Source organism: Lepidochelys olivacea (genome assembly GCF_965140295.1).
Source record: "Lepidochelys olivacea isolate rLepOli2 genome assembly, chromosome: 26".
Lineage (NCBI taxonomy): Eukaryota > Metazoa > Chordata > Testudines > Cheloniidae > Lepidochelys > Lepidochelys olivacea.
Window position 1 is genome coordinate 16,371,443 of NC_140436.1, and position 9,867 is coordinate 16,381,309.

The 9,867-nt window shown below is 57.8% G+C and overlaps 1 protein-coding gene across 1 annotated transcript; it reads left to right on the forward strand.

Annotated features, from left to right (window-relative positions):
* Nucleotides 1–2,856: 2,856 nt before the first annotated feature.
* On the forward strand, nt 2,857–9,612 carry LOC311513522 (phosphoglycerate mutase 2). Its single transcript, XM_084615414.1, has 3 exons — nt 2,857–5,622; nt 7,591–7,771; nt 9,407–9,612. Exons 1-3 carry the CDS (start codon nt 5,209–5,211, stop codon nt 9,574–9,576), a joined length of 765 nt encoding a protein of 254 aa, XP_084471540.1. The 5' UTR covers nt 2,857–5,208; the 3' UTR covers nt 9,577–9,612.
* Nucleotides 9,613–9,867: the final 255 nt, after the last annotated feature.

The window sequence follows — 9,867 nt, forward strand, 5'->3', positions numbered from 1 at the left end:
GTCTTGGAAAAAATTTTGAAGGAGAAGGTAGTTAAGGACATTGAAGTCAATGGTAAATGGGACAAAATACAACATGGTTTTACAAAAGGTAGATCGTGCCAAACCAACCTGATCTCCTTCTTTGAGAGAGTAACAGATTTTTTAGATAAAGGAAACGCAGTGGATCTAATTTACTTAGATTTTAGTAAGGCGTTTGATACTGTGCCACATGGGGAATTATTAGTTAAATTGGATAAGATGGGCATCAATAGGAAAATTGAAAGGTGGATAGGGAATTGGTTAAAGGGGAGACTACAACGGGTCCTACTGAAAGGTGAACTGTCAAGTTGGAGGGAGGTTACCAGTGGAGTTCCTCAAGGATCAGTTTTGGGACCAATCTTATTTAATCTTTTTATTACTGACCTGGGCAAAAAAGTGGGAGTGTGCTAATAAAGTTTGCAGATGATACAAAGCTGGGAGGTATTGCTAATTTAGAGAAGGACAGGGATACCCTACAGGAGGATCTGGATGACCTTGTAAACTGGAGTAATAGGAATAGGATGAAATTTAATAGTGAGAAGCGTAAGGTCATGCATTTAGGGATTAATAACAAGAATTTTAGTTATAAGCTAGGGACGCATCAACTAGAAGTAACGGAGGAGGAAAAGGACCTTGGAGTATTGGTTGATCATAGGATGACTATGATCTGCCAATGTGATATGGCTGTGAAAAAGCTAATGTCGTCTTGGGATGCATCAGGAGAGGTATTTCCAGTAGGGATAAGGAGGTTTTAGTACCGTTATATAAGGCACTGGTGAGACCTCACCTGGAATACTGTGTGCAGTTCTGGTCTCCCATGTTTAAGGAGGATGAATTCAAACTGGAACAGGTACAGAGAAGGGCTACTAGGATGATCCGAGGAATGGAAAACTTGTCTTATGAAAGGAGACTCAGGGAGCTTGGCTTGTTTAGCCTAACTAAAAGAAGGTTGAGGGGAGATATGATTGCTCTCTATAAATATATTAGAGGGATAAATACCAGAGAGGGAGAGGAATTATTTAAACTCAGTACCACTGTGGACACAAGAACAAATGGATATAAACTGGCCACTAGGAAATTTAGATTAGAAATTAGACGAAGGTTTCTAACCATCAGAGGAGTGAAGTTTTGGAATAGCCTTCCGAGGGAAGTAGTGGGGGCAAAAGATCTATCTTGCTTTAAGATTAAACTCGATAAGTTTATGGAGGAGATGGTATGATGGGATAACATGGTTTTGGTAATTAAATATTCATGGTAAATAGGCCCAATGGCCTGTGATGGGTTTTCAGATGAGGTAAGATCCAAGTTACCTGGGAAAGAATTTTCTGTAGTATCTGGCTGATGAATCTTGCCCATATGCTCAGGGTTTAGCTGATCGCCATATTTGGGGTCGGGAAGGAATTTTCCTCCAGGGCAGATTGGAAGGCCCTGGAGGTTTTTCGCCTTCCTCTGTAGCATGGGGCACGGGTCACTTGCTGGAGGATTCTCTGCTCCTTGAGGTCTTCAAACTACAATTTGAGGACTTCAATAGCACAGAGATAGGTGTGAGGTCTTTTTTAGGAGTGGTGGGTGAAATTCTGTGGCCTGCATTGTGCAGGAGGTCAGACTAGATGATCATAATGGTCCCTTCTGACCTAAATATCTATGAATCTATGAGTTCTGGCAAAGGGCTAGGCAAGTGAAGCGTGGGTGGAGTGAACTCCTGTGATGAACCTTGACACAAAAGCAAGACCCCCTGGGAGGCAGCCTGGCGATGGGGATTCTGGAGGACAGAGACATGGAGAGCCTGTGGGAAAGGCTGCTGGGGAGCTGAAGATGGAGGCCCACCTCCAGGGAGAAAGTTCTGGGAGGGGTCACTTGGTACACGAGTAGAAAAGCACTCTGCAGAGCTGTGGGAAAGGGGGGAAGAGTTTGCAGATAAGTGAGCCCAGGGAGGGGCTTGGGGAAAGAGCCGAGAGATAATTGTTTATCATCTCCACCTAATAACAGATTGATACCACTGCTGGGATTTGTATCATGCCTGTTATAGCTTTACAAATTCCTTCTTGTTCTTAACCCAGCTGACTGCAGGGCTTTTCCCACTGATACCTTTAGCTTCCCTTATCAATTACCTGCATTTCATAATGTCTCATTTATATTCATTGCTGTCAACCACCCCATTTTACATTTGTTGTTGATTGATTTTTAATTTTGTCAGTAACTGCTTTCATGACATCCATTTAATAAGGTTGGGGGGGGGTTGGACCAAAGTAACCTTTTTCATAACTAAACTGCTTGTTGGGCACCTAGTACAGTGCTCATAACAACTCACTTGGGATGTTTATTAGAAAGTTATTTGTGTCTTTCTCGAATAGCAATATAGAAACCTTAGGGCAGGGGTGGCCAACCTGGGGCTCCGGAGCCACATGCGGCTCTTCAGAAGTTAACATGCGGCTCCTTGTCTAGGCACCAACTCCAGGGCTGGAGCTACAGGCACCAACTTCCCAATGTGCTGGGGAGTGCTCACTGCTCAACCTCTGGGTCTGCCACAGGCCCTGCCCCTACTCCCCCCATTCCTGCCCCCTCCCTGAGTTGGCCGTGCCCTTGCTCCTCCCTCATCTCCCCCCCCCCCCAGCCTCCTGCATGCCATGAAACAGCTGATCAGGAGGTGCTGGGAGGGAGGAGGAGGTGCTGATCAGTGGGGCTGCCGGTGAGTGGGAGGCACTGGGAACAGGTGGAGGGGGAGCCGATGGGGGGCTGCTGACATATTACTGTGGCTCTTTAGCAATGTACATTGGTAAATTCTGGCTCTTTCTCAGGCTCAAGTTGGCCACCCCTGCCTTAGGACGTCTCCCCCACTTGGCGCTTTATGCCAAGGTTTAGAGTCACTGGGCCAGATCCAGAAGAAAAGGGTCTTTAATGCCAGCTTTGACATCAAGATTCTTCAGGTTGGGGGGTGAAAAGACCCCTGCCTGCTCTAACTTACAGCGGCTGGTTCTAGGCTACCTATAGGCTGCAGTGAAACCTAAAGTCCCTGTGTGTTACTTGGTTCGTGGGAATGTACCTGGACAGTGAATTCCAGGCAGTGACCGAGATTCTAGTCAAAGTAGAAGCAAAATTTGCTGTGTGTTGAAATGAAATGATCTCCTCGTGAGAATGACAGTAGCATATGAAAAGGCAGGTCCCCGATAAGGGGATAGACACGAGCTCATGTCATGTGGCAACAGCCAGCTACATTAGCTACACCAGGATCATTTGTTTGGTTATATGAGAAATATAAACCTTCTGGCTACTGGACACAAACCTGCCTGGGGCCAGGAATAAACCTGGCCTGGAGAATCACACTGGACCACTAGAGGGGGCTCTTGCATCTTCTGCCGAGCCCCTGGCATTGGCCACCGTCAGAGACCCCATCCTGAGCGGATGGACCCGTGGCGCTACCCCGTCCAGCAGTCCTCATGCTCCCAGGACTCAGGCCTGTGCAACACAGTGTTTGCACAACTGGGGCGGGGGTGTGTGTGTGATTTTTGTACGAGTTATACCAGTACGACTCCTCGTGTGGACACAGTGCTGCTGGTGATACTTATAGCCATACTTAACTGTTCAGTGCCCACCTGCTGAGCTCCCCCAGAAACCCACCATGCAACCCCCAGCACCAGGAACCTCCATCCACCCCATGCCCTCCACGTACCGTCCAGCATACACCCACTCAGATACCACCGCGGGCATCACCTGGCTAACTCATCCCGCTTAGTGTCCTTCAGCCAGCCCAGGACCCCAGCGGGCTGAGGGCCTCAGTGACTCATCAGGGGTGTCACCCGTGGAGTTGTCAGGTCTGGCCTCACACTGCAGAAAAGCTAGAATTCCGCCCGCAAGCTGGATTCCAGGCCAGCAGCTAGCTGGAAGGGACATATTGCTTGGCCCCTCTGTTTTGCCCCTGCAGGGTGTTGGAGAAATGAGCCCTTGCCTAGGTTCAAGCCAGCCCCTTTTGCTCTGGCATCAGGGTGACAGGTGCCCCTGCCTGGATGCTACATAGCAGGGCAGAGCCCTGGTGCACAGGTGAGCTCTGAATTCCTTACAATTCAGATCAGCCAAGAGTTGGCTCTGCACTCAGCTGGGGGCTCATCCGGGCCAATAAGCGGGAGCAGCTCATAGTTAGATTTGTCCTCACACACCCACACGGGGCAAGCCAGGCTGGGGTCCCCACTGAGCAGGTGGGAATTGAGGCCCAGAGAGGCTAAGTGACTTGCTCAGGGTCACACAGAGTCTGTGGCAGATGGGGACTCAAACCAGGTCTCCTACATGCGAGGCTAGTGCGCTAACCATTGGGCCATACTTTCCTGTCCTCCATGTCCCCCCCCCCCCCCCCGACACTGCACTCACCCTCCAGTCACCCACAGGAGTGACACTGCAGTGGGCAGGGAGTGGGCGTCGTGGGCACAGGGTATAGACAAATACAGAGATGGGCTGGGGAGGGCAGAAGCCTGCCCATGTCATCTGCCCACTGGGGAGTGACACCCAAGACCTCCTGGCACAGACAAACTCCGGCAATGCTCTTACCAGCAGTAGAAACTGGCTGAGTGTCAGGAGAGCCTGAGTCCCCAGGTGCATGTCAGGGGCGGGCCCAGCCCCTTCCTCCACATGCCCCCACTTACTCCCACCCTGGTGCTGTGACCCTTGTGGTGCTGTGCAAGCCATGCCAGCCTTGGGGAGTGGCTCCTCCGCCTGGGCGCCAAGGTGCGGGAGGGCACGTCCGTGGGCGAGGCAGACTGGCTCCCCCGCCTGTTGCAGCCCCCACTGCCACCTCTTCCAAGAGGCCCAGAGGCCAGTGACACTCCCGAGCTGAAGAAGCAGCTCTGGCTTGAACCATTCTCTGGCCCCAGCCCGGAGTGTTACTCTGGAGCCAGGCCCTGGGCCCAGCCCCTTCTTCCGAGTGGCTCCAACATCCGAGGTCATAAGGCTGCCCAATTCCGGGCTATTTCTGTCCTGGGCGGGGGAGGGAGCCCTTGGCCTGGCTGTTACTGGAGCCCGGGGGGGGGACTGCCCTCCCAGCAGTGCCATAACTGGCTGCCTGCAGCTGTCCGTCTGCCCCGGAGTGGGTGCTGATTGGGCTGGGGGGGTATAAAAGGGGCACACAGGGCCATAGGGAGGTGCTGTTGCAGCTGCCACAGAGCTGGGCTCTCCAGGCACTCTGCCTTTCCTGCCCCGAAGATGCCGACCCACCGGCTAGTGATCGTGCGCCACGGCGAAAGCACCTGGAACCAGGAGAACCGCTTCTGTGGCTGGTTCGACGCTGACCTGAGCGAGAAGGGGGTGGAGGAGGCGCGGCGTGGGGCCCAGGCCCTCCGGGAGGCGGGCTACGAGTTCGATGTCTGCTACACCTCGGTGCTCAAGAGGGCCATCCGCACCCTCTGGGCCATCCTGGACGGCATTGACCAGATGTGGCTGCCTGTGGTGCGCACCTGGCACCTCAACGAGCGCCACTATGGGGGCCTGACCGGCCTCAACAAGGCCGAGACCGCCGCCCAGCACGGCGAGGAGCAGGTGAAGATCTGGCGGCGCTCCTACGACATTCCCCCGCCTCCCATGGAGGAGCAGCACCTCTACTACCAAGTCATCAGCAAGGTGAGTGCCGGCCAGGCACCCCGGGGAGGGGCAACCAGGTGCCTGGGTTGGAGGGGAGGGCACTAGGGGGCGCTACTGGGCACTCAGCGAAGGAGGGGTGGGGGGGCTAGTCCGGTTCCCTGGGGGCTGGGTGGGACAGGGGAGGCCAGCGGGGGGGTGTGAGCTGGGCGAGTGCCAGATGAGGGGGCAGCGAGTTCCAGCCTGATGTCTTGCTCAGCATCCTGGGGGGAAGATGGGGAGGATGCCCAGCCTGGTACCCCGGGGAGGGCTAGGGCGTGCCCAGCCAGCTGCACTGGGGCAGGGTGGCACCAGGAGAGGCAGACGGAAGCATCCATTTCCCAGCAGGCTGACACCACAGGCAGGGGCAGCAGGTGCTGGGGTTGCTGAGCCAGTGCTCGGCGGGGGGAAACAGGGCTTTTTGCTAAACAAACAAGGATCTGGGGAGCAATGGAGGGGTAGGGACAGGAGGGCACACGCTCGCCCAACACTGGACCCCAGGCCTCTCCCTCCCAGGACATGGTAGAGCAGGGGTGAGCAAACTTTTTGGCCCGAGGACCACATCAGGGTGAGAAACTATATGGAGGACTGAGTAGGGAAGGCTGTGGCCCCCAACCAGCCTGGCCTCCACCCCCTATTTGCACCCTCCCACTTCCCATCCCCTAACTGCCCCCTCCTGGGACCCTCCACCCCAAACCACCCCCTCCGGGATCCCACCCCCTATCCAACCCCCCTTGCTCCCTGTACCCTGACTACCCCAACCTATCCACACTCCTGCCCCCTGACAGGCCCCCCGGGACTTCCATGCCCTATCCAACCACCCCTGTTCCCTGATCCCTGACAGCCCCAGAACCTCCGCCCCATCCAACCGCCCCTGCACCCTGTCCCCTGACTGCCCCCTGGGACCTGCTACCCAACCCCTGCACCGCTGCCCCATTACCATGCCACTCAGAGCGGCAATAGCTCGCAGCCACAGGGGCGAGCCTCCCCGGCTGGGAGCTCAGGGGCCAGGCAGGATGGTCTTGAGGGCTGGATGTGGCCCATGGGCCGTAGTTTGCCCACCTCTGTGGTAGAGACCTGATCACAGTGCAGAGAGATGCCTGAGGCTCTCACCAAGCACCTGGGCTGCTGCAGCTGCTGCCCGACCTCTCCTGGCACAGACACTGGGTCTGTGGTATGAAGCCCTCACCCGGCCGCAGGCATTAACCCACACAGCTTCCTGCAGTGGGCACAGGGCCTTCAGGGTGGGCATCAGCCCCGTGGCTCCTGAGAGAGCTCTCTGGGGAAGCCCCTCAGGGTCCCTGTCTCAGTGCTGGGGGGCATCAGGCTGGGGGCAGTGAACCCCCCCACCCCTTGGGCAAGATGGTCAGGCTGATTCATTGTTCTCAGGCACAGCTGGCCCATCTCACAGCCCCCCCCTCACACACACCCAGGGTGGGTGATGGCCCCAGCCAGCCTGTCCCTGCACAGTAAATAGTCTGCTCGGGCCATTGTCTGGCTAATTCCTGCTGTGTGGTTGAAGTTGGGGGAGGAGCTGGGATCCCACCCTGCCAGAAGCTACCAGGCCGGATCTGCCTCTGGGAGTGAAGCTGGGGACAGGGCAGTGTGGGCCCCGGGGTGCCAATCTGGGTGGGGCGTTGGGTGCTGTGTGTGGTGGGGGAGGGGAGCTCATATGCTGTGGGAAGGGGCTAGCGAGGCGACCCTTATAATCCAGCCCCTTCCAGCAACAGGCTCCCTCTGGGTTCTGGGCTGAGCCCAGCTCTGGTTCTGATTAGCAACTCCGCTGCCTCTGGCTGAGCCCAAGGAAGGCTGGGGGGGGAGCCCCACTCCCCTCCCACGTTAAAATGTTCGTTGTTACCCAGTGTCCAGCCCAATTGTCCCCCCGCACCTGTCCCTGGGCTGGAGAGGGAGTGTTGGGGGCAAGTGGGGCTTGTGTCCCTAGTGCTACCAGGGTGTTTCCCTGCCCCACAGGAGAGGCGCTACGCAGGCCTGAAGCCTGGGGAACTGCCCACGTGCGAGAGCCTCAAAGACACCATCGCCCGTGCCCTGCCCTTCTGGAATGAGGAGATCGTCCCCCAAATCAAAGCTGGCAAGAGGGTGTTGATCGCCGCCCACGGGAACAGCCTGCGTGGCATCGTCAAGCACCTGGAGGGTACAGCCCCCTGCCCCCCACCTAGTCCCCCAGCTGGGGGGGCTCCACATTGGGCTTTTCGAGCTGGGGCACAGCCCATGACGGCACACCCTGTGCTCTGCCCGGTGGCTGCCCCGAGAGCCCCTGCTGCAGAGATCCCTAGTGACTGCCCAATGCCCAGGGCTATGCCCTCCTGGCCTTAGAGGCCCCACCCCGGAGAGAGGCCCAGCAGGCCCATGGGGCGGTTGTGAGCTCAGGGTCCTGGAGCAGACAGGCTGGGCCCCGGTGCAGAGCTATTGCTGACGGGTGACCTTTAGCTGGGCCGGGTGCCAGGCCCTGTGCTCTCTCAGCTATGCGCCCTTTGTAAGGTCGCTGGGGCTCGTTCCCTCTAGCCTTGGCGTCTGTTACTGGGGACATGGGGGCGAAACGGGTCCCCATCTGCCTCCTGGAAATTCACTGCCTGTCGCCTTGCTCTGGGCTGGGGCTGCACAGCCAGAAGAGAGGGTCCTCAGGGTGATTAGCAGGGCTACCAGTGAGCTGTGGGGGCTGGTTTCCCAGCCAGCGGGCAGGAGACCGCTCTGCCAGGGGGGCAGGGAGTGCCAGGGAAGGAGCTGCAGTGTGCTTAGAAGGGACCTAGCAGGGAGGTGTCCCCAAGATCCCTCCCCCAAACCTGATTTGGTTAAAGGCTCTAAGCCACTCAGCAGCCAGCTGGGGTGGGCCGTAGGGGCAACAGGTCTTATCACCCTGGGACCTGTAGCTAGATATGGGCAGGAGGGAGTCTAATATGGGCATCAGGAGTCTGGGGGGCAACTCCCCCACCCCTCTCTGTGCCTCAGTTTCCCCCACTGTAACATGGGGCTGACGGTCCAGGGCTGGGAGGTCTAATCAGCGGGCAGGTGAGGACCCTGGTGCAGCACCCACAGTGAGCAACTCCCAGCCTCAGTGCAGGTGCAGCCCAGGATTGGTGCGCCGCGCATCCAAGGCCCAAGTGAGCCTGGTGCGGGGTGGTGGGGAGTAGGAGCTGGCAGCTCCGTGACCTGCTGCCGCAGAAGGTGCTTGCTATTTTGAGGCGGGCATCACATTTCAAGGCTCTGGTTACACACTGACCAGCCACCTCCCCAACCCCCGCTGGGATTCGGTTTCCCTGGCTTCTGAGCCCCGGCCCAAAAGGTCACTGAGGGATTCCAAGGAGCTTTTTCAGACGCAGGCAGACGGAGTCACATGACCCAGCCTGAGAGATGTGGGGCAGCTCCTCAGGGGGCGCCCCACAGCGCCCCCTGCTGGGACAGGCTGGGGCTGGAGTGGCTGGAAGCTTCCCACACACCCAGCGCCCTGCCCCGCATCCACAGCGCCCCCTGCTGGGACAGGCTGGGGCTGGAGTGGCTGGAAGCTTCCCACACAACCAGCGCCCTGCCCCGCATCCACAGCGCCCCCTGCTGGGACAGGCTGGGGCTGGAGTGGCAAGGGGGCTCCCCCCACAGCTGGCACTGCTACCCCACTGGCTGTGTTTCTGCCCCCGCCAGCAGGAGGTGCTGTAACCGTGTCGCTCTGCAGTGGGAAAGGGCCTGGTGTCTCTGCGCTGGGGCAGTCGCAGTGGGCAGCAAGGGAGGCAGCAGGAGCCACAGGCTGTCTGACCCCCGCCTGCTCTCCCCACAGGGATGTCCGACGCCGCCATCATGGAGCTGAACCTGCCAACCGGGATCCCCATTGTGTACGAACTGGACGAGAGCCTGAAGCCCACCAAGCCCATGCAGTTCCTGGGCGACGAGGAGACCGTGCGCAAGGCCATGGAGGCTGTGGCGGCTCAGGGCAAGGTCCAGAAGTGAGGGGGAGGGAGAGCAGCCAGGGCAATAAACCCATGAAACCCGCCTGAGTGAGTGCAATGTGGGCGAGGGGGTCCCCGGGGCCAGGCACAGCCTGGGGGGACCTAGCCCAGTGAGAGAGGGGCTTAGTGCCACATACAGCCTGGATGATCCAGCCTGGGCGTGGGGGCCTCAAAGCCTGGCACAGCCTGGGGAACGGGGCCCTCGGGGCCTGGCACAGCCTGGGGAATGGGGGCCACAGGGCCTGGCGCAGCCTAGAGGGGTATGTAGCCCAGTTGCAGGGGGCTGGGGCTT